Genomic DNA, 25,379 nt, shown 5'->3' with positions numbered 1-25,379 from the left:
CAAAATACATAATCCAGACTCTCTGTGAATTTTCCATTTTTACGTGGCTTATTTTTACTCTATCACTTTACTTCTTTTAATCTATAACTATCTGTACTCTGTCTCTTTAAAGACTTTAACCTTTTTTTTTAAGGCATTAACTTTATTCTCTATATTTTCTTTTTCTCTCTTTTAAGCCTACGTGAGCCATTTAAAGGCCTTCTATGTCTGAATCTTTTCTATTGTGAATCTGTAATTTTTTACTGTCGAGAAACTTGTTTGATTTGAGCCTTTACATTGCTAAGCGCTTAAGACTCTAAGCTGTGACATTCCTAGGTCAAAAACAGGTACTGCGGGCTTGCCACGCCCAGTCCAACATGGCTGAGCTGCTTGTGACTCTGAATGGGTTGCAGCTCTGAGCTGCAGAGCTGCGGGCTGCTCTGGATGTTGGCTCCACCTCTCTCCAATTTCAAAATGGAGGACGTACCATTTTCTGTTAGCTCTGGGGCTGCCAGGTAGGAGCCGCACTCAGCACTTTAACTCTGAGACTGAGCGTGCAGCACAAAAACTCTTTTCATCCAAGTTACAGCCAAATCTGACATGCAGAGCACTGCGCAGTCTGAAAACATCTCTCTGTATTGTGGCAGGAATCCGCCATGCTCTTCCACCTGCCTAAGCCTGATTCCGCCATCTGCCCAGGTGCAGGCAGGGATCTCTGAGCCTTTGGACCGGTCTCAGTGCACTCTCCTTCCGATCCCACGCGGGAACACAAATATCCAGTCCTATAAAAGCCATTGAAATGCTTTAAAGCCAGAGTTCGCGCTGGCGGCACAGCACAAGGAAGCTGCGTTTTAAAATGACTCAGCTTTTTCTCTGCCGCTATTGCCGAAACAGGAAATCTCTCTATGGCACGTCCAGGCAAACAGCAAAAAGCTGTGTTAAACTCTCTCCCTCCTTTATTTAAAGCCCTCTTGAGTTTTTAAGTGGATTTAGTCACCACGTTGGAGCGCCAATCTGTAGAAAGAAACGGCAGGGCTGTGTCCGGCCCCCGGCTAGCTTTACCCGAAATAATTACACGGAAACTGTATTCTTTTAAAACACTGCCTGGCCCATAGTTTCAGCCTCTTATTGGCTAATTCTCACATCTTCCTTTAACCCATATTTAGTAATTTATATAGCACCACGAGGGGTGCCTTACCAGGAGAGATCTTAACCTGCGTCCATCTCGGAGAGGAGCAGCATGGAGACTCACTATGGAGACTGCCTGAAGCGTCTCCCCGACTCTACTTCCTTGTTCCCACAATTCTGTTCTGTCTACTCCACCTACCTAATTTTCTGTTCTTAAAGGGCCAAGGCAGTTTTCTTTATTAATTAACCAATGAAAGAAACATAGACAGATAACTCTCCTCCATCAATATTCTCTGTGAAAACACTGTTTAAACCTTCAATTTGTTTTGTTAGTGTTGGGTTTTTTTTTTTTTTAAAGATTTTATTTATTTATTATGTACACAGGATTCAGCCTCCATGTATGCCTACAGGCCAGAAGAGAGCACCAGATCTCATTACAGATGGTTGTGAGCCACCATGTGGTTGCTGGGAATTGAACTCAGGACCTCTGGAAGAACAGTCAGTGCTCTTAACCTCTGAGCCATCTCTCCAGCCCTAGTGTTGGGGTTTTTGAGATGGTTTCTGTCTGAAGCCTCAGGTGACCTGAAACACACTGTAGCATAGCTGACTTGGAACTCGGGCTCAGAAGTTCTGGGATTGCAGGTGAGGGTCCATATAACAGGTGAGGGTCCAGATGACAGGTGAGGGTCCATATAACAGGTGAGAATCCGGATGACAGGTGAGGGTCCGGATGACAGGTGAGGGTCCGGATGACAGGTGAGGGTCCATATAACAGGTGAGAATCCGGATGACAGGTGAGGGTCCGGATGACAGGTGAGGGTCCGGATGACAGGTGAGGGTCAGGATGACAGGTGAGGGTCAGGATTACAGTGAGGGTCCGGATGACAGGTGAGGGTCAGGATTACAGTGACGGTCCAGATGACAGGTGAGGGTCAGGATGACAGGTGAGAATCAGGATGACAGGTGAGGGTCCGGATGACAGGTGAGGGACCAGATGACAGGCGAGGTGTCAGGATTACAAGTGAAGACTGGGATTATAGGTGAGGTCAGGATTGCAGATGAGGCTGGGATTGCAGGTGAGGCCCAGGATTACAGGTGAGGGCTGGGATTACAAGTGATAACCAGGATTACAGGTGAGAGCAGGATTCAGGTGATGTCAGAATTACAGATGAGGCCTGGATTACAGGTATAAATCCACTATAAGCATTGAGTTGTAAAACTGTAGTTACAAATAAGACATCAATGCACAATTATATATTTAATGTGTGCTTGTAAGCTTGAGAGAATCCTTACCATTATATCGTCAAGGAAGCCTGGCTTCTGGAGCTGCCAGGTAATGCCACCTTAGATTATATCAACCACCTAGTTGGTAAGGACTGTGTTGGCAGAGTGATAGTTACGGAGAGCTCCCAGGGAAGCAGAAAATCATCTTAAGCCATTTATGCGCTCCAAAGACTGGCAAGTAGCAGTCCTCTCAGTGATAACTCTTAAGAACAGCATGGGCTTTTGTTTATTTAAAATAATTCAGTATTCATCTCCTACCCCAAGTTATTCCTCATGCTGTACCCACCCTCTGCTAGGGGCTGTTTTAGCGAGCGTCTTTATGTACTGCATCACAGAAAGATGCAGAACAGTGAACGGATGTCGGAGGGCCGAGCCTCCTCCAATGCCAGATACAGATTTCCTTAGGTCTTGCCTCCATTCCCGTGTTCCTTCATGCACTAGTCTGATCAACAAGAGCAGCCTAGACCCTGGCTCTTGATGGGCACCAAGCTGCTATGCCTCATGTTCTGCAAGATGAGGGCTGAGAAGAATCAAGATCCCAGAGGGGGTTCCCACCCCATTTCATGTAGCTGCTTTATTTCTCAAGTATCTACTTAACTAAATAGTTCTAACTTAAATTTCTCACCCAAGAAACCGTTTGGCAATTCAAAGGTGGTGACTTGGGATCAGGCTGTTTTCCCTTGCTTCCTGCTTCCATAGTCTGCCCCCATTCCCCTAGGCATGGCTGGTAGGATCCTGCCACTGGGGTCTGGGAGAGAGCTTTCTGGCTGCTGCCCCTGGCCTCCCACTCCATTGGGAGTTCGCTTATCCTCTGTCCTGTTCTTTGGGGTGCCCTGTCCTAAGTTCTGAGAGGTTCCCCCTGGCCCAGCTAAATCTTCCTGCTTGAGGTAGTAGAGATAAAAAGTGAATATTAGAGTTCATCCCCTGGTTTTGAGTAATAGCTTGTTATAGTGATCCTTTGTTATTCTTAATGATTGAGGTTAACTGTTTTAACTGAGGTACAATATTGGTGCGTATTTATGGAGCACTGTGCTGATGGGTGACCAGGGTGACTGCTTCTCACTGTGTGCACTGCAGGAGCATGCTGATCAGAACTGTCATCTAGATGATTTGCTTCATCTAGAGTCTTTGCTGACCAAGGCGCTGGCAGAGAATTCCTGCCCAGCCAACCTTCACACCCTCCTTCTCCTCTTCTCTTTAATATCCACCGAGTCCAGCGAGTGCTGCCTGCATGCGCATGTGTATTGGGCCATCCTATAAGAGCACGGCAGCTCCCAGTGGCTGTGCACTGGAAGAAAAGCTGTTCCCTCTCTTCCAGCAGCCATCAGTTGCCAGTTGTTCTTCAGCTAGGGTGGAGCTCCTGAGCTTATCCCATCTTGGAATGTTGATTGCTTCTTCTCGTAGCTCCTGTGAGTTCGTGAGTGCAGTAGCCTTGTCATTTCACACACACACACACACACATACACACACACACATACACACACACACATACACACACATACACACACACATACACACACATACACACACATACACACACATACACACACACATACACACATACACACACACACACACATACACACACATACACACACATACACACACATACACACACACATACACACACATACACACATACACACACATACACACACACATACACACACATACACACACTTACACACACACATACACACACACATACACACACACACACACACACACACACACATACACCCCATCTGGAGCTCTTAAGATTTATCTGTCATCTCTCTCCAATGTTCTCTGAACCTTGGGGGATAGGTTTGATATAGATGCCCATTTAGGCTGAACACTCAATATTCAAATCTTCTTTGACCAGTTATGAGTCAGTGTATTGACTTGCAGTGATGCCCACTGCAAAAAGAAGCCCTCTGAACCAAGAGTTGCTGTAGTTGTGGGTACAAGCACAAACATTGAGAAAGCAGTTTGACAGCATGATTATTTAGAAAATAACAGTACTATCTCCTAAAGACCTACCAGAATGCCATCTGTGTGATTTTGACCTGGGTTGTTTCAGGCATGAGTTCCCTCTGGAGTGGTCTCAGGAAGGTTGGTTACCCCTATAGCAGTCACGCCGCTGCCACACCAGGGCTCCCCTTGCCTGGCAGGTTCCACCACTAGAAAAGTCTGTTGGTAACTTTTCTCCCCCAGTGGCCTGATTTCTTAATTACCCTCCTAATCATTGGGATTGGAAACAATTAACATCATTTTATATGTCTTAATATTTGAGACAGGTCTCATGTATGTATCCCAGTCTGGTCTCCAAATCTCTGTGTAGCCAAGGATGACCTTGAACTCCTTCCGAGGGTGAGGCTTGCAGGTATGAATAGTCATGCCCAGTTTACGTGGTACTGGAGATCAAACCCCGTGCATGCCAGACAACATTCTGTTAGCTGCAGTACGCTCTAGCCTGGAGCTGGCATTTGAAGCCTCAGCAGAAGTTGGTCATGGATTTGTAGGAAGTGGGTTGGTGGAGCGCTTCTGACTCTCAGCCCTGTTGGGAGATGCCACCAATGGGTAGAATGACCATCAAGGTGGTTTCATATTTCATTTTCTCATCTGATCTACAGCATGGTTCAGCAGGGACATCCCTCAGGGCATGTCCAGCTGTGAGAGCTCTGGAGTTAAGTTAGGAAAATTCCTTTAAGTGAATCTTATAATGCATGTTCTTAGCTGCCATAGAAGATGGGCTGCTTTTCTTTATGCTGTTGGCTTAGAGTTTCCCTTTTTCATTCCTGTTACTTATGTATTGTGTGTTAGCAGTGTGGGACATGCCATGCCTTGCTTGTGGAGGTTAGAGAACTTTCGGAGTTGGTTCTCTCCCTCTACCTTGTCAGTCCTGGGGACAGAACGCAGGCTGTCAGACTTTCCAGCAAGCACCTCCACTAGCTGACCCCTTTCCTCGGTTGTTCAGAGCTTCAACCCCGAATGAAAACGGCTGTACGGAAGATGAGTCCTGTTTCTGATGAGCTCAGACCCTGAGCTGCTTTGAGGATGTCCTGTCCTTGCTGACTTCTCTCTAGGGGCCTTTCTCCAGGTAGCGCAGATCTAGGCCTGGAGAACCTCATCAAGCTCCCTTAAACCGGGCAGGGCTGTGTGTCTGCTCACGAGCCTGGAGTTTTTCACCCATCTCTTTCAAGGTGCCTTTTCTTTATCTGCACGGGCAAGAGGCTCACCTCAGCAAGCCTTTGTCAGATTGTCCAACTGGAAATGCCCCTGCTTTTCCTTGCAGTCTCTGCAGCCGGCGAGTGGCGAGAGCTGCCGCACTATCCGGCAGCAGCTAGCCACACACGCCTTCCTTCAGTAACGCTGTGCCACCTTCGCATGGAGACAGAGGCATCCATGTTGTGCACAGTGGCAGCTTCCTGCGCTGCAGGTAGAGAGCTTGAGATGCAGGATAAGACAGATGGAACCTGCAGGCCAGGAACCGTGGGTTCTAGCTGAGTGGGGTGCAGTCAGGCCTCAGGGTTGGTACTCTGAGACCTTGCTCTGTTCAGTACTGGCTGTGACATGGTCAAAAGCTTCTAGAGCTGACCTCATCAAATTCTTCATTGTAATGGCCATTATTTATTATTCCTGAGAGTGACACCTGAGAGTGACATGGAGTCAGCATACTAAAGGATGATTTTATATTAAAGTAGACATTTTGTTAGATGAGACTCAGCGGAAATCATGAGAAAGGCATGCTTCCTTGCTCCTTCCCTTCCTTTCTATTTTGAAGGGGATATGTAAAATTATTTTTTAATACCTTGTAGCTAATTTAAAAAGAACTCTCTAAATCATTTTCTGTTGCGGGAGTGGGGCTGCTTTTTCATCCCGGCCGCCCAGAACCAAAATAATCACACAAAAACTGTATTAATTCAATTACTGCTTGGCCCATTAGCTCTAGCTTCTTATTGGCTATCTCTTACATCTTAATTTGACCCATTTCTATTAATCTGTGCATCACCACGAGGTCGTGGACTACCAGCAAAGTTTCAGCGTGTCTATCTCCAGCAGCTCCATGGTGTTCCTCTGACTCTGCCTTCTTCCTCCCAGCATTCAGTCCAGTTTTCCCCGCCTACCTAAGTTCTGCTCTATCAACAGGCCAAGGCAGTTTCTTTAATCACATTACACAGAGGGGACTCCCATATCAATTTTCTTTAATTTTTAGAAAACATTCAGACGGCCTGGAGAGCTAGCACAGCAGTTAGGGTGTACATTCGTTTTCTGGGTCTCAAGGGAATCAGCACTCATCAAACATGCATGTTCCCACACAGACAATCGTATACACATAATTATATATATATATATAAAAGAAAAATATGGGCTGGAGAGATGGCTCAGTGGTTAAGTGTACTGGCTGCTCTTCCAGAGGACCCAGGCTCGATTCTCAGCACCCACATGACAGCTCACAGCTGTCTGTAACTCCAGTTTCAGGCAACCCGACACCCATGGCAAAACACCAATAAACATAAAATAAAAATAAATTTAAGAAAGAAAAGAAAAATAGGAGGAAATATCTTAGAGTGAAACCTCACACCAGGGTGTACTTTCTTCTTAGGCTGTAGTGTTCTGGTAGCCCTCGGCCACAGCCGGGCCTTAGCTTGCCACCCGTGAGCAGCATATGCCCACAGAGCAGGATTTGCCTGTTCTGCTGCGGACCCACCCTCCTATTCTACTTGGCGAATGGCCGAAGGAGTGTGTTGAACCAGTGCACTGCCAGGAGCGACGAGTTGCTCTGAAAGGGAAGTAAGGGGCGGGAGTCCACATGACAGTGCTCCCCCCCCCACACACACTGAGAACTGCGTGTGGTTGCCGAGCCCCTCCACATACACACACTTTGACTTGTTTTAATTTTTAAATATAGTTTAATTAAACTAGAATGCATCAGTTTCTGTCTCGCTCTCCTCCCTTCAGCTCCTCCTGCCCCTCCCACCCTTGCCATGAACCCACACCAACTCTCAAGGTGAGAGCCTCTTTTCTTTGATTATTGTTGTTATATATATGTACATGTATGTACGCACAACTGGATATCTACCTGAATATTGGTAAATACCCTTAATCTCTGCCTCATAAACAAATATTTCCACTTTTCTTTGTGTGTATCTTTTGGATTATGCTGTTGACATATTTTGCTTCTCCATTAAAGTACTTTAAACCTTTTTAGCTTCAACTGTTCCCCACCGCTGCTTTATTTACGTAGTCTCCTGTAGTTCATGCTGGTTTCAAACTCACTGTGCAGCTAAGGAGGACATTAGATTCCCAATCCTCTGCCTCTACCGCCAATGCTCAGAGTTACAGCTTGTTTCTTTGTTTTATTTTTGTATGAAGAAAATGTTGAACTATGGCAAGATATACACAACATATTATTTCATCATCTTAGCCATTTTTAATTTATTTCGTGTGTATGGCTGTTGGTGTGCAGGTGTGTTTGTGCACTGCTTGTATGCCTAGTGCCTGAGGACCGTGTCAGAAGCGGTCATGGACTCCCCGGAACTGGAGTCACAGATGGTAGTGAGCTGCCATGCGGGTGGAAGGAACCCAAGCCAGGTCCTGCAGAAGAGCAGCCAGTGCTGTGCTCTTCATGGCTGAGGCGGCTCCTCAGCACCCGTCTTAGCCGTTCTGTATCGTTTTGCAAACAGTCTGCAGGATTCTTCCTGTGGTGTGAAGCTATAACCCTCCCAGTCCTCCGCCCAGCCCCAGGAGCCACAGCTGTCCTTCTCTCTGTGGATTTGCTGACCATAGGTGCCCGATGGACGTAGAACCATGGCACGTTTGTCTTTTGTGATTGGTGTTTCACATTCATCCTCGCTCTAGCTTAAGGTGGGAGCGTGTTCCCTTGAGCGTCTCTGTACCTTTGCTTCGAGCATCCGCGTTGGACTCTTGCAGTGTTTCCACCCTCTGTCCATGGGAATGCTGCTGCTGTGAGCTTGGATGTGCAGATATATTCTCAGTCTTTTTCCGTCTGGAGTTGAGTACGCAGAGGGGGTTTCTGCCTCATATGGAGCCCTGTGGGAACTGTTCTGAACAGTGGTGCTGTCCGTAGTTATAATAGCATCCGCAGGCTCCAGTTACTCCAGTGCCGGAGTTCTGTTCCTCCGTGTCCTCTTTAAAGCCTGTTATTAGTGGCCATCCTGCTGGGTGTGAGGTGGTAACTTGTTGTCTTCATTCATATTTCTCTGATGGTTAGTTGTGTTCAGCACCTGTTCCTGCCTGTTGGATCATTGATGTATCTTTGAAAAAAAAATGCCCACTCATTTTTTTTATAAAAGATTTTACTTTTATTTTAATTCCACAATTACATGTGTGTCTGTGTAGGTTCTGCATGCGAAGGCAGTGGCAGAGAGGGCCAGGGAGGGCGGTGGATGTCCTGGAGCTGAGTTACAGGTGCCTGTGAGCTGCCTGGGGTGCGGCTGGGAACCCAACTTGGGTCATCTTAACTGCAGCACAAACTTTGACCTTTGACCTCTTTTCATTTTCTTATTTTGATTGTTGTACTTTATTATTAGTCCACACACATGCGTGTTGTGTGTGTGTGTGTGTGTGTGTGTGCATTTGCATGCCATAGCATATGTGTGGAGTCATTTTCCTCCACCCAATTTACACTTATTCCCTAGGGGAATATTTTCCCATCGGATCAACAAGCATAACTGTCAGGTGCCTGTGTGGGTACACTGCTGCAATCTGTGAGAGATTTTATCACTCACAGTCGTGGTTCAAACGGCTGGAAAATTCCAAGCCTTTGATGTTTGTCTAAAAATGTTCTAAATTCATAAAATGTTAAGCTCTTAGAAGGATGTTTCAAAACGACCTTTCTGCCCTCCAAATGTATGAGCACATGGAGTCTCGTGTAACCCAGGAGGACCCTGGGCTCCCTGGACACAGCCAGCGGAGAGCATTGTTCACACCCTGTGGGTGGAAGGCTGGCATGCTGATCTGGCGAGTGACCACCTGAGTTCATGGGACTCGCTGAAGCAGGACAGGACTGACCCAGGAAGTTGTCCTTTGACCTCCACACGTGCATGCAACCCCTGTACCCCATGCACTCATGCGTGCAAAATAAAAATACACTTCAGTTTCAAAATGAAAAGAAATTCAGTGTATAAATTTCCTTCCGCTGTCTTTCTGGAGCAAATCCTCATCAGCTGGATTGAAATACCCTAGAGAAACTCGAAAGAGGTTTTTTCCCTTGACATGTTCAGCATAGGAACAGATGACAAATTGCTCGCTTGGATTCTCAACAGTTTCCACCTTGGTAGAAAACCATCTTGGTTTTCACTCTGGTGTTGTTTTTGAAACTGAACTGTGGTGGTAAAATGAAGATAAGGAGCCCTGTCAGTGGATTCCAAGAGATGTCATTTTGGGGGGGGTGTGCATTTTAACTTTTGGTTTTGAAGAATATCGTACATGTTGTACTGGCTTCTATAATGGACTGTCTGAGGCGGGCTGACTTATAAACAGGTTTATTTTGCGCACAGTTTTGGAAGACTGAGGTAGCTAGCGTTGGCCTCAGTTTAGTTCTGTGAGGCCATGTTTCTTCATCACGTCATGGTGCGATCAAGATAAGGATCAGGTGATCACACAGCGAGACAGGAAGCAGAGAGACTGCTTGAGCCCACGCTCAACGTTCTGTCACAGTTCTCTTTGGACCATCAACCCCCCCCTCTCCCGTGCTCCTCTGTGATGGTGAACTTGTGAGTCCCTCCTCCCCACTCCATGCTCCTCTGTGATGGTGAACTTGTGAGTCCCTCCTCCCCACTCCGTGCTCCTCTGTGATGGTGAACTTGTGAGTCCCTCTTCCCCCTTCCGTGCTCCTCTGTGATGGTGAACTTGAGTCCCTCCTCCCCATTCCGTGCTCCTCTGTGATGGTGAACTTGTGAGTCTCTCCTCCCTCCTCCCTCCTCCGTGCTCCTCTGTGATGGTGAACTTGTGTCCTCTGAAACTGAATCACAGCAAACTGTTTCTTCCCTCAGTCGCTACTGTCAGGGGTGTGGTCACAGCTGGCAAGTAAGCTTTTCCTCCTTTTAATTAAAGTATTGTTAGTTAGCTTGGTTAAAGCTGTCCTGTTTCCACCCAGTTTCCCCTCAAGGACAATGAACTGTTTTCTTCTTTGGATAATGGGAACCCCTTGAAGAACACCCCCATACTTCCTTACTCTGTGCTGTGACAGGGCTCTTCAAACTCTTGCATCTGATCTGAAACGAGCTAGTTCGTGGAGGAGGCACAGTGTGTAGCAAGGTTGCTGAGTGTGTGAGTGTGCACATGGCTGCTGGGCGTGGACACCTGGGAGTGAGCATTGTTTCTAGACTTTGTAGGGGACAGAGCTAAGACTGAAACATATCTGGCATTTGCATGAACTCTTGCAGTTTGTACTCTTAACTGGCTTTGGGGTAAGAGCATCAGCTGCTTTACCCAAGGACCTGGTTTAGTTCCTAGCACTCACACAGTGGCTCACAGCCATCCGTGATTCCAGTTCCATGAGAGCGAGTGCTCTCTTGTGGCCTTCTTGGGTACTGCATGCACATGGATCATAGACACAAGACATGCAGGCAAAATATTCATATACATAAAATAAAAAATAAAGGAAAAAGTTCTTAATTAGCATAAAATAATGGATTTTTAATGTGCTTCTTTCTGTATCACAAAACTATGTCCCAACCCATGGCCACTGGACACACATAGGGTGAGGCGTGTGGGGTGGCCTCTGAGGACATTCCATAGCAGGAATGTCCTGTTCGGTTAGCATGCTTTAAAGTCTGTTGTTGTATCCCCTGGCCCGCTGCAGTGTGAGCGCACTTGGACTTACATGTAGGCTCCTTTCACGGCTGCTGCTGCTGCTGTTGTGCACTGCAGGGTGTCGTCTGTAAACACAAGAGCGCTCATCTCTGCCCTCTTTCCTTCCCCTTCCTCTCCAGATAGCACACTCATCTTTATGACTTATTATTTATATTTACATGTATCTGAATGACCTTGAACTCCCAATCTTCCTGCCTCAATTTCCAGGTGCAGTGATCATAGATGTTTGCTGTAGCACCTGACCTGTGAGGGGCTTGAGATTGAGCGTGGGACCTCGTGAGTCAGAGACGAGCGTTCTGCCAGTGTCCATAGTCCAGGATAACCTGTTTCCAAACAACTGCTGGGGCTTTCCTGCCACTGTGGGGTCCGCCTGTGAGAGTCTCAGCTGTGCAGAGCCCTGCTTCCGTCTGCCTCAGTCCTTCCAGTAATCATATATAGAAAGTATCTCTGGAGATAAAAAGTGTCTTTGGAGACATTTTTAAACTTCCCAAGGCATGTTTTGTGTAGAGATGTGTGGGGGCCAGAATTGAGATGAAATCAGTTAATGTTGGTCACTTGAAGTGGAGCAACAAGAGAATGTGGGTGACTGAGCCGTGCTGCTTGCAGGGCTGTGGGGGGAGGCTGACAGGACGGCAGGAACTGCCTGCGGGGGCCCATGCTGTGTGCTCTTTGGATAGGACCTCAGGGAGAGAAAATGCCTCTGCTGGACTGGTGTCAATATTTTTTTCCATTTAAATGATAAGATGGGATGTAGAATAACGGGCCAGAATGGCACCATGAATAATTAATCCCTGTGGTTCTCGGGAAGCTAATTTTAGCCAAGATTATGAAGCAAGCGCAGCAGTGGCTAGTGGATGAAGTACAGGCAGTGGATGGGGAACACAGGCCAGCACTGTGTTGAGATGCATCTGCTCTTGAGAACAGGGTCCCCTCCCCTCACTGATTCCTGTCCCCCACTGCCTGCTGAGTAAGACTCCAGAGTGCAGGTAACAGAATTCAGGAGCTAGGACCTTGTGCCACATCCAGGCTCTAGACATGCTTGTGTTTAGAGGGCAGTGTGATCATGGCAGAGACTTCCCAGCTAAGCTTCGGGTTTTTTACAAGTGAGCTGGCCTTCCTGTTTGTCACTGTTGTTGGTTTAAGTGTCCTTCTGAGTGGGCACAGGCAACTGGCAGCAGCTCTAGGATGGCGGGAGTAAAAAGTAGATGAAAGAAAGTGCTAGCAGGTTAGCATTCCACATAAATTAATCTTAGTGTCTCCTCTGCAGCACACCCTTCCCCGTAAGCCTGTGCAAGGAAGACGGGGATGCGCTTGTATTGACCGTGTCTCTTCCTCCCGCTGTCTGACTCATGTAGGGTGTCCGTGTAGGATGTTTCTCAAGCAGAGGTGTGGATGTTCATATACACAGGGGCTCACACACACACATACACACACACGCACACACACGCACGCACACACACACACACACACATACTTTCATGTTAGGCACAATCTAAATTTTGAGTAGGGGAATATACTGGCCATGTATTTACATAGTGAAAAATTAGTAACTTTTTTTTTTTTTTTTGCTGTTTTCCATTTAAGAGCCCATGCCTTTCTTCTCCTTACACAATTTACAGAGATCGGTTTTGCATTAGTTTTTAGTTTGAATGAAGACTTATGTTCCTGTATGTTTTTTGACTCACTTGGCACTGGCTGGGCTTTCTCTTGGGCTTAGTATAAAATTGGCTAATGACCGTGTGTCAGTGGGGAATGCGGTATTAGGGAGTATTCTCCACCTTAGGTGGAGAGTCTGGGAGTTCAGGCCAGGTGGTGACACCTTTGATCTGTCCTACAAATAAAACTGACTTCATGTGCATCCTGTTTTCTGTTTTCTGTTTTGTTTTTGAAGTTGGATCTTGCTCTGTAATTAGCCTGGGAAACCTTAACTTGGTGATCCTCCTGCCTCAGCCTCCCAAGTGCTGGTATTGCAGGCCCACAGGCACCACCACTGCCCAGCCCTGGTGTGTGTAAAGTCTGAATTCAGTGTTGCACTAAGCACGGCTCAGCATCCTCCTTTGGCCGTGACCTAGCAGTGTTAGCCCGTCTTTCTGTTTGTGTCTCTGTGACTACTGTCAGCTCCTTGGTGACCACATTAAAAGCTTACTAAGGCAGCCTGTCCTAGCTGAACACTAAGACCTCCCTTGCCTTGAAGAACTGGAGGTGGAGTCTCTCGAGGTGGTAGAACCAGGGAACACCTCACCTCTTCAACTTCTCAACGCTGCTGAATCTGCTTGCTTACCCTACCTCTGCGCAATGAATGGAGCTAGTGCATGGTATATGCTATCTTACCAAATGCTTTTAAAGGAAGAATTCCAGTAAAATATTTTTGTTTGTTTCTTTAACAGAAATCATAGTCCACTAATGAGTTTTGGAGCCAGCTTTGTGAGTTTTTTGGTAAGTTGATATCAAAAGAAATACTGCTATAAAATAATATAAACTAACACCCGTTTGCCTGCCAGCTGTGTAGACACTGTTATAGAAAGCCTAAAGTCTTATTTTCTACTGTGATTATAGTTTCTTTATGACTAGTGTGTACTGTAACAGTGGGAACCTTTTTACTTGAGAGTGATTGAGATGTGGGAGGTCCTTCTGTATATGTGTTGCTTTTATTGGTTGACGAATAAAGCTGTTCGGCCAATGGCTTAGAGTAAAGCCAGGTGGAAAATCCAAACAGAGATATAGTAAGAGAGTGGGCGGAGTCAAACAGATACCATGTAGCTGCCAAAGGAGAAGGATGTCAGAACCCTACTGGTAACCCATAACCTCGTGATGCACAGGTTAATAGAAATGGGTTAATTTAAGATGTAAGAGCCAGCTAGGAATATGTCTAAGTCATTTGCCAAATAGTTTTGCAGCCAGGAAACGAATGAGCAGTCTCAGCTTACATAATTGAGATGGCTTTTCTAGTTTGGCATTCCATGGTTCCCATGCTTGCTGAGTCATCTGTCCTTTCTGTCTCCTGGAAGAACGCCATGATGACCTTTGAGGAGGAGAAGATGCAGTTGGCGTGCGATGACCTAAAAACCACGGAGAAGCTGTGTGAGAGCGAAGAAGCTGGCGTCATCGAGACAATTAAGAATAAAATCAAGAAGAATGTAAGTGGGTGGCACCAGCTGTGGGTGGCCCTCTCCCTAAGCAGGGTTCTGAGCTGAATAAGGTGGGAGAGGCAAGCAGGCGACACGGAGCCTCGCCTGGATGTGCTGTCACTGTCTGCCTCAAGTCCTTTCCTTGGTCCCCCTCAGTGATGGACTGCAACTTGGAACTGAAGATCAAATAAACCCTTTTTCTCTAAGTTGCTTTTGGTGAGGTTAACATCACAACAGAAATGAGAGCAGTGCAGCTCTGGGGTAGAGGCTCTTGAGGCAGGGGTTTCCTGTGTGTGATTAAACATGTAGCTGATAGAATAATCACATGTTGGCATGCTTCTGGAACACAGCTGCTGACCTAAGCTTCCTGGGAGCTGCTGGCCTTTGGTTATGAATGAAGTCTCAGCAAGGTCTCTGTCCAGATGGGGACAGCTCAGCTGTGAAGGGCTGGCTGTGCATACACAAGGCCTTGAGCTCAGTCCCCACATAAAATCCAGGCATGATGGCATCCACTGGGGCGGCACAGATGGGTTAGCCTAGCCTAACCAGTCTCAGAAAGCAAGGTTTTGTGGTGGTGAGATGCCTCGCTGGGTAAAGGCGCTTGCTGCTAGGTCTGACAACCTGAGTTCAGTTAGCTGGGCCATGCATACGGTGTGTACACACACACACACAATACATACATATATACATGTACACACATACATACACACAAACACATGCATACATACACAAACATTAAATACATATGCACACATATACATATATATACATATACATAAACACATACACATGCTTACCCACACATACATACACATATGCACACAAACACATACACACAAATATACATGTTGTATGAGCCCGCTTGTTTGTTCCCAGCTGCTCAGTCCCAAAATAACACAGAAACTATATTAATTAAATCACTGCTTGGCCCATTAGCTCTAGCTTCTTATTGGCTAACTCTTACATCTTAATTTAACCCATTTCTATTAATCTATGTATCGCCATGAGGCTGTGGCTTACCAGGTAAAGTTCTGGTGTCTGTCTCCTGTGGGGCTACATGGCTTCTCCTGACTCCACCTTCTTTCTCCCAGCATTCAGTTTAGTTTTCCCCACCTAGCTCTGTTCTGCCCTGTGCAGGCCTAAGACAGTTTCTTTATTAACCAATGGTATTCACAGCAGACAGAGGGAGATCCTGCATCATACACACACCACACACACACACACACACACACACACACAAATGAATTTAAATTTAAAGTAATAAGCAAAACAAAATGGACGGTGTCTGAGGAGGAACTGTGCTTGACATTGTCCTCTGACCTCCATACACATGTGTACATACATGCACTCAAATACATAAAAGATCATAATCCACATATATAGAATTTGCTTTCACCTTTCACTACAAATACCCAAGCTTTTGAGAGGCAGCCCTCTCCCCCTAGTACTGATTACACAGACTGGGTTTCGTACACGTGACATACGTGACTTCAGATGTGTCTGCTGGTTGTCATCACCAAGTGCCCATCTTTTCTTCTGCTTCCTCAGGTGAGCCCTGACTTGTCTATGGATAGTGTTGGCTCCAGCTCTGGGTTCACAGCTGCGTGCAGCCCTTGGTGGCTCTGGGTTCACAGCTGCGCGCAGCCCTTGGTGGCTCTGGGTTCACAGCTGAGCGCAGCCCTTGGTGGCTCTGGGTTCACAGCTGAGCGCAGCCCTTGGTGGCTCTGGGTTCACAGCTGAGCGCAGCCCTTGGTGGCTCTGGGTTCACAGCTGAGCGCAGCCCTTGGTGGCTCTGGGTTCACAGCTGAGCGCAGCCCTTGGTGGCTCTGGGTTCACAGCTGAGCGCAGCCCTTGGTGGCTCTGGGTTCACAGTTGAGCGCAGCCGTTGGTGGCAGCTCTGGCTCTGGCTCTGGGTTCACAGTTGAACGCCACCACACCTTGCCTTTTGCGCAATTTTTTGATCTAGAACTCCCCGTTCACCATGCTTGTGCACTTAGCACCTTTACCTGCTGAGCCACTTCCCTGAATCGTAGGACATCATTCTTTGTCATTTATTTTCTGGTTCTTCCTAAATGTCATCCTCCTGCCTCAGGTACTCCCCTGCCTGGGCTCTGAGCCCTACTGAGTTGTCTGCTGGAGGGTCCCATAGTCTGATGGCTACAGTGTTGCACTTACTATTTTACATGGTAATAAAGTCTCTGTTTTCCTCACTGTAAACTCGTTCCCATGCCTGGCCCGAGGTCATCCCTGCCCTATGTCACTGACATTCATGATGGGCCTTGCAGCGTGTAAAGCGGCGTCTTGTGTTGCTTCAGCCCTCTGTGAACCCTGCATGGTAGACTCTTGTCACAAGGACAGCAGAGCACAGACTTACATTTTCTGTATGAACATCTGCTGGGACTGGACATGGAGCGATAATAGCCATTATGGATCATGTTAAAGTTTAGTAAGATGAGGGGAAATGGTCGTTCTGGTGTGTTCTCCACGTGCACTGTTGACATACATGGTAAAAACGTCATTTCTTTTATATATATTTTACATGCTAATCCCATTTCCTCCTCCCTTCCCCTCTTTTCCCTTCATCCCACCCCCAATCTGCTCCTCAGAGATGGTAATTCTGTCACCTCACCATGCTGAAGCAGGACCAAGCCTCCATGTCTAGGCCGAGCAAGGTTTCTCATCATAGGAAATGGGCTCCAAAAAGCCAAATCGTTTATTAGGGATAACTCCTGGCCCCCATGCCAGTGGCCCCACTAACTGCCCATCCATCCCCACTGCCGCCTGCTTTCAAAGGGCCTAGATTTGTCCTATCAGGCTCCAAGCTGTCAGTCTAGAGTCAGTGACTCCCCCTAGCCTGGGTCAGCTGTTTCTGAGCCTTCCCCATCATGGTCTTCACCCCTTTGCTCCGATTATCGCTCCTCCCGCTCTTCAGCTGGACATGGGAGCTCGGCCCAGTGGTTAGTTGTGGATCTCAGCATCTGCTTCCATCAGTTACTGGATGAAGGGTTCAGGAGATGCTGGAGTGATAGCTCAGCCATTAAAGGCTAGGCTCACAACCAAAACCATGTCATTTGTGAATCTGTGCACAGTTACTTCGAACAGTCTGTTCAGGGGCACTTTGTGTTAAGAAGGCTGTGTTCTGCCTCATGGCGATGTTTTTCATCCCATTCAGAAACATCCTATGACAAAGACTAGCATTAAAAATATAATTTGACTTCCTGCTTGTTTTTACTTATATCTCTTACATTTCAGGTATGGTTTCTGATTGGTTAGAGGTAGTTTTTGGTTACAGGATTTATTCTGATTGATGGATAGATATATAACCAGTTCCTCACCCTTGCATTTCAGTTACCCAGAACAAAGGATACCCCAATATTACTGTTCCCTGAAGACAGGCTGTAGATACCTCTTCAGTATATCTGCTGTATGGGGTGAATTCTATATTAACAGCTTTCATTTGCATTAACAGTTTACATTGTCTGAAAAAAGATGAATCTCTTACTAGTTTTTTCATTTTTCATGTTTCTCATAAATCCCATTTTCATCATTTATAATATGGTGTTGCATTACAGTGTTCTCTAAGACAGCAAATTGTTGACAGAGTTGGAGCAAAGCGGAGTGTGTGACCCCAGGTCACCAGTATGACTTGGTCTTGGCTTTGAGTGGCCTCCAGGCTTTGCAGTTCCTATGGGAATCATTTTGTACTGCTGAGCTGCAGATGCAGACATGTGGAGGCTGTGTTTTTCTTGGGTGTAATTTACAACGTTTGCTTTCTCTTCACGACGCAGGTTGATGCCCGCAAATCTGCCCCCTCGATGGTTGATCGACTTCAGAGGCAAATCATTATTGCTGACTGCCAGGTCTACCTGGCTGTGCTCTCGTTTGTGAAACAAGAACTATCAGGTAAGTGGGAGTAGTTTTAATGTTATTCACTATTCCGTGGACACATTTAATGCTGTTGATTATTCCGTGGACACATTTAATGCTGTCCATTATTCCGTGTACACATTTAATACTGTCCACTATAACGTGGACACATTTAATGTTGTCCACTATTCTGTGAACACATTTTCAATGCTATTCACTGTTCCGTGGACATGTTTAATGCTCACTATTTTGTGAATGCATTTTTAATGCTGGTCACTATTCTGTGGACACAATCAGTAATACTCTTTTTTTTTTTTTAAACTTAGATTTTGAAAACAAACTCATGGCTGTGCTTTGGGGGGAGCAATGCTGATTTGTAATGTTTTGTGTGCTCAGCAGAGTTCTTTAGTCCTGAAGTCCCTGTCACAGTCTTCAGCCTGCAGATAACGTTGTCTTTCTTAGAGAAATTGCTAGTGACTTTCATATGTGGGGGTTTGCAATAGTGCCTTGGTCATAAAGTTGTACTTTTATTTTTTATGTGAAATCAAACTGGTTTAAATTCAGCTTCTCAGGGAGCTGTTCTCACCTCCCTCAGTCAAGTGCATTGGCAGTGGCTCCCTGCTGTTCTGAGCGCCTGGTGTCCTGGTGAGCTTGTGGAGTGTGTAAACTATGTTTGCCAGGTTTCTGTTTCTTCAGTAGGATGGAGGCTGAGACTGATTTCCAGGTCCAGTTGTGGGTCTTGGATCCTGACAGCAGAACCCTGCCGCTCGGCCAGATGGGATTTACATATGGGGAAAAATAAACACGTTTTTTTTCTCAGACTTATAATTGAAGATATTTTTTTCTGTGAAATATAATTGATACTTTTTTTTCTAGACAACTGGAAATAATTTCCTCCCATTTTCTTCTGTTTCCATTTCTGTCTTCTAGTTGATGTTGTTTCTATTCGACTTCAGTTGAAAGAGAATTTAACTTTTTATTTATTCATTTTTGACTAACTCCCACCTCACCCCATCCCACCCCACCTCATCCCACCCCACTCCCACCCCACCCCCATTCCCATCCCCCACCGCGCCCCATCCCTGCCAGTTTGGAGCTGTGCAATGATTGACACCTAGGGGCAGCTCACCTCACCTGGAGCACACAGTCATGCTTGCCATTCTTTTTCTGTTGCCCAAGAATTCTGGGAGGAACTCATTTTAGCTATTAAGAAAATGATCATGCCTGCAGTGATGGCACACACCTTTAATCCCAGCACTCAGGAGGCAGAGGTAGGCATATCTCTGTGTTTGAGGCCAGTCTGGACAAGTTCTAGGGTAACTAGGGCTATGTAAAGAGACCCTGTCTCAAAAATTAAAAATGTATATAGAAAATGTCTAAGAGAGGGTAACTAGGGTGTTGGTATATAAATGCCAGCAACTTGGGAATTGGAGCTGGGAGGATCCCTTGAGCTCAGGACCAGCCTAGGTAGCAGAAGAGCACAGCTCTCTGCCTCCCCTTCTCCTCCCACTCAATTTTATTTTTCTTTCTGTGTGTCAGGGTGTGGTACATGTTGAGTACCCTTGGAGGCCCGAAGAGGGCATCAGATCCTCAGAGCTGTAGTTGGAGGTGGTTTGGGCCTGCTTGACAGGGGTGCTGGGTCTTGTAATCTGTCTGTCACTTGGGTACTCTGTCCCTTTAAAAGACAAGCTCCGCCCACTGCAACCTCCCCCCCTTCAGCTGAGGCAAGTGCATCTCCCTCCTCCTCTACCAGCTTGAGCTCTTGCTTGTGGTTCCCCCCTCCCTCTCCCTCTCCCTCCCTCCTTCCCTCCCTCCCTTCCTCCCTCCCTCCCTCCCTCCCATCCCCCTTTTCTCCCCTTCCCCCCTGCCCTTTCCCTCTCTATAACCCAGTAAATAAACTCTATACCCAAACTCTCACTCTGCGCGGTGTATCTGTCTGTCTCTCTCCTGCCACCCGCCAGGGACCGGGCCGAGGCCTTCCCCTTTATAAATGATAACACTGGGTACTGAGCTCCGGTCTTTGGGGAGAGCAGCACTCATTCTTAGCCACTGGGCCATCTTTCCAGCCCGAGATGCAGCCTCGGAAAGACCAGAAATTAGACCTTGAAAGAGAAGCATCAGGCAGGTGTGGTAAAGTGTTTTATGCGAAAGCTATCAAAATTCCTCTGCCCTTCTTTGGCCCACTCAGCCTTGCGAAGCTCCTGGAAGTGCCAGCTAATGCTCAGGTGGCAGACACAGGTGTGGGCCCTGCCCAGAGTCACACTCATCAGACAACCTGCTTTGTTTCTGATTATCCCAGTTGGAAAATGGCCAAGCATTGTTATAGAAATACTGAGAAGATTTCTGTTTAAAGGACGGATTAGTCAGGTTATCACCTCTGATGTTCCCACCTAGAAGAAAGGTCCTCTTGCTCTTTATCTTTCTCAGATGTGTTCTCATGAAATTCAGTCTCCAGTACTTTGTCTCTCTCAGCTCTCCCATGGAGACGGCAGGGTTAGCAGTATTCCTATGGCTGGGCTAAGAATGTGCTTACAAACCATGGCGTCGTTTATTGTGCAGATGAACCATGGCGTACTTAACCAGTGCTTGTGGGCATTTGTGTGTTCTTTCTTGTACATGTGTTTTTGTTTGTTTGTTTTACTTTTGGTTTATTAGGGGAGTGGAACCTATTTCACTTTTAACTCATAAATCATATAGTGACATAGGGCTGAGGCCCAGGGCCTCCCTGTGCTAAGCAGGTCCTTTACTGTGGGCTGCTGTTCCATCCATGAAGCTCCATCTCCAGGACGCCCTTCTGGGCTCTGCTTCCCTTCCTCTCCTTGTCTGCTGCCGACTGGGACAATGTTTAATCCTGCCTATCGTAGCCATTTGACGGGATTCTCAGTTTTTATGATTTATTAAAGGAGATACTGAATCTGAACAGAAATTCTCATAGGCTAACAGCCCTGGACCTGGCCATTTGTTCATTTGCTCTTAACAGTAAACACACTGAGCTTCACACAGTAATTCCTCTCTTTATTGCTGAGGTTTGTCCTTGCTTTGGGTCAGTGTTGGAGCCCACACGACTATACAGTAAATGCAGCTGACGGATTGATAAAGGCAGACCCACGAATGGACAGCTTCTGGGGCAGCCGTTTTGCAGATCTGCAGGAACACTTGTCTTTTGGATAAGTCACTATCGATTCTGCAAAATCTTGTGAAATCATGGTGTTTCTCCCTTCATAATAGGATTCATTCCGAAAACACCTCAGCAGTGTGGCCTTCCCATCCCCCCCACCATGAGGCTTTAGAGCGATAATATTCACTCTTTGTTCTAACAATCAAATTTACATAGAGATAATCCCACAAAATTACCTGCTAACAGACCATACATAGAAGTTGTTTAAAGAAGAGAGGCACCGAGTAAGAAGGTAGCCGTGCCCCACATTTGCTAACAAACAAACCTGGGTGTCCCCAAAAGCTGCTCATCACAAAAGAGATTGGTGAGAAAGGTGGATCCAGGGTTCAGGATGTTTAGCATCTTTATCTAATGGTTTGGGATGTCTGGTACTTCCCCTTGAGTCTTGGCTCTTCCCTGGTCGTGCCACCTCTTGGAAGCACTGCTTCGTCAGGTTCTACATGCCCTCTCTGTAGATTTTGATATGCATATTGTCATTGTCTTTGCCTATGGAATTTTCCAACTATGACTGTAAAGACTAGAAACCTCGCAGTGATCAGCCCTTACTTTCTTCAAGCAAAGGACTAAAGAACGCGTAGAGGTAATGTTCTTGAGTTAATTGTTTTACTCTCGGATCCTCACCTGCCAGAAACATCCTATCCTGAGCCCTGAGGGGGTACTGAGGCTGGTACTCAAGACCCCCATGGGTCTGTTCTGCTTTTCTGAGCTGGGTCTCAATCTATAGCTCAGGTTAGCCCACAATTCATCATCCTCCTGTCTGGGATTACAGGCATGTACTATTATGCCTGGCGTCGTAGAAAACATTCTAGATGGATACATTTATAGACAAGAATAAAACCACAAACCTCTAGTGTAATTATTCAGCCACAAATAAGGCTGTACTTCTGGGTTCTAGAGCTATGCACGTGCAGATGGGCCCTTGGGCGTGGAGATGCCTGAATGTTAAAGCCCCCCCCCCCACGACGTGACCCATGTGGGTGCATGCGTGGTTCCATCCACGTATGACCCAGCCAAACCCTTGCATGCATGTGTGAGCCTGTCATCTGCGTATGACATAGTCACACCAACCCCCTGTGTGCATGTGTTAGGCAGCTTTTAAAAAGTTGGATACACCATCTTCATCCCTCTCTCTGCACACTGACTTCCCAGGCCTGTACGCACCCCCTCTAATAAACTCCTAAGTAGGTTTGTTGCATGTTCTGCATTTCCTTCTTCCTTGCACCAGGTAATTTCATCTAGCTTCAGAGCTCTTCCTTCTGAGCAGTGAGCACACACTGACCAGAGTGGGGTGAGTCCAGCTTTGTAAGAGCACTGTGTCTGCCTCACTTCCTCTTCCGCCACGCTCCAGTGTGACACCACATCTTTGTACCTGCAGGCCGAGGCTCCTTCCCCTCCTTCTGCAGTGCGTATATGACTTTGTAGAAAGAGGTTGTTGGAAACCTACCATGCAGCACTCCCTCCTGGTTTTATTTCCTTGTTCCGTTTGTGGTTGAAGATGGCCTTGTTGACTGGTCTCTGTGTTCTTGGCGTAGTGGCTCAGATGGCTTTCCTGACCTTTTCTTTCCTTTCCAGGGAGACAGTCAAATCTTCCTACTTTGTCACCGAGCTCTGCTGTGACTCCCTCTCTACCCTTCCAGCAAGGATTTCCACTCCCTTGTGTGGAGCGGCTTCCTGACCCCCCCCCATCTCCCTGCTGATTGATGCTGACCCTCATGGGGAGGGCAAATGCTCTGTGGTTTCCTGCTCTTCCGCCTTCTCAGGCTGAATGTTTATATCTGCCCTTTCAGAGGAGTGGGGGGGGGGGAGGTGAGGGGAGGAGGTGCTGCGTGGGCCTGGAAAGCTATGTTCTCTGATGGCTGAAGGGAAGTGGTTCTTTGGAGGCATTGCTAGGCTATAGGTAGCCCAACATTTCCCCCAGCAGAGCCTCTCCCCTGCAGAGTTGGTGCCTAAAGCCAGCTGCATCCTCCTGCTGCACAATCCGCCCAGTTGCTTCGGTGGCCTCCCGCAAAGCCATGGTGCTAGGGAGGGAGGAGAGAGGTCCTGGAGAGCCTGTCCCAGCACAGCTTCATGAAGCGGATTTCCTTGTGTGTTAGCTTTGTTTTGCATGCTTTTGAGTTTCTAGTCTTGAAGCAAGCTCTTGAAGTTTTAATTTTCCTGGCTCAAGTTAAAGCTTCCCAAGTGTCTGTGTGTGCACGCACACGTGAGTGTGTGCCACACTATACTTTATCCTCACAGATGCTGAGGCCAGTGTGCTATCTTAGCCATGAAATTCATATATTTTTGTTTGATAAGAATGGAGCTTTCATGGGCGGCATTCAGTTTTGCTTTATTGACTGAGTTCTATGCAGATCGGAATTGGAATTTTCTGTTGGTTACTGTCGCTGCTGGCTTTTCTCTCATTCCTCTGCTGGGATCTGGAGGTCAAAGTTCACTTTCCCCTCACTCCCAAGTTTGGACAATGCCCATGTTTTTTTAGCTGTCCAGATTATCTCTTGGCTAGACGTGATTGGCCGCAGCTCCACCTTTGTCCCCTCTTTGTCCCCAGTCCTCATCTTCAATGCTGCTTTCTCATAAATGAAGATTTTTAATAAGGGAAACACCGGGTAAGTAGAGCGAAGTTTTCCGTTTTCAGTCCCCACATAGTGATGAAGCGAGGAGGAAGGAGATGTTTAGGTACCTGTTACATGGGAAAACTGAATGTTGAAGTCAGAAGGAGCGTTTCACTCCTAAGCTCTGGATTTGTTCAGGCGGTGGCAAGACCGTCTGTGCAGCTCCTGGAGAAGATTGGAGAACACGTTTTTCCCTCCTGGGTTTACTGAGGCAGTGTCTGACATGGAGTGTCCATGCAGTAAGTTCTGTCCAGTTGAATTAAGTAGGATGTCTCAAGCAAGCCTTAGTTTTATAATGAGGAATTTAGCAAGGCTTTGGGTCTTTGCGTTTCTTATTACATTTATTTATTCTGCTTATGCAAGGGACGGGGAAGTCCATGTCCCAGAGCCTGTGGGGATCTGAGGACAGCTCGCAGGAATCAACTCTCTCCTTCTACCGTCAGGCTCAGAGCAGGGACCTTTATCTCTGAGCTGTCTTATCGGCCCAGACTACTTAGCTTGACTTCTGTATCCTTACCCTGTTCATTTAAATGAACAAAGACTCCAGAATGTTCTCCATTCAGAATGTTCATTGTGATTCCATAGGAAGTACAGGCATCCTTTGTTGGAAAATTGGTCTGCTTAACTTCTAGGACACCCCATGCAAAATACCCACAGGACTCGGGCCACAGCCACGGTGTGTGTGGCTTGTGACAACAGGATGTGTCAGAACCTACAAAGTGAAGGAAGCCTGGGCCAAAGTATAGATGGGACCATGAGCAGGTTCCAGTGGTTGCTGCTCTCAGGAACCCCAAGGGGCGTGCTTTCTTCAGCATTGACTGAAGACACGAGGACCCTCTCCTCAGAGCCCTCAGGCCCAGCTTTATTATAGGAGGCCGATTCTTAGGTATCCCCTGCCACACACGTCCCCACATTCCAGACTTCCAGAGCCAAATCTTCTGAAATCTGAGCGTTCTCCCTAGCCAGGGATACACACGATGGGCAGGTCTTTAGGACGGCAGGCAGGGCATGCGCTCATTCTTTTCTGCATATCCCATATCCTAGATCCCTTTCAATTCCAGCACTGACTTTACAGATCCGATTTTATTTGCTCTCATCTACTTCTGACATTATTGTTGTCTAAAGTACACGTTCCTGCCACTGCAGAGGCTCTGCTGGCCTTTGTCAGGTCAGGTTTGCCATTGGTTCATGGAGGTCAGAGCAGTAACTTCCCGTCAGTAATAGGGCCAGGCCAGTAAGCTTGTCTGTTGTCTCGAGAGAACTTGGCTCTGAAAATTCCTGTCAGGAAGCCTTTTTTTCCCCCCAGACATGAAGATGCTCTCAGATGATCACACATAAACCTACTCCCCAGTGTGCTCAGGGGCAGTGGAGCAGCAGGGAGCT

At 46.9% G+C, this 25,379-nt stretch overlaps 1 protein-coding gene across 3 annotated transcripts in view; it reads left to right on the top strand.

The window, feature by feature from the left end:
• Ttc39c (tetratricopeptide repeat domain 39C) overlaps positions 1–25,379 on the top strand; it is an 86,602-nt gene that overhangs the window by 27,441 nt on the left and 33,782 nt on the right. For all 3 annotated transcript variants that reach the window (XM_038330693.1, XM_038330692.1, XM_038330694.1), the window contains exons 2-4: positions 13,602–13,650; positions 14,223–14,351; positions 18,131–18,245. In XM_038330693.1, coding sequence (XP_038186621.1) covers positions 13,602–13,650; positions 14,223–14,351; positions 18,131–18,245 — 293 coding nt within the window. The remainder of the gene's footprint in view (positions 1–13,601; positions 13,651–14,222; positions 14,352–18,130; positions 18,246–25,379) is intronic.

Source organism: Arvicola amphibius, chromosome 5 (assembly GCF_903992535.2).
Source record: "Arvicola amphibius chromosome 5, mArvAmp1.2, whole genome shotgun sequence".
NCBI classification, from domain to species: Eukaryota; Metazoa; Chordata; class Mammalia; order Rodentia; family Cricetidae; genus Arvicola; species Arvicola amphibius.
Note: the sequence above shows the minus strand (reverse complement) of the source record. Positions and strands in the feature narration are given on the sequence as shown.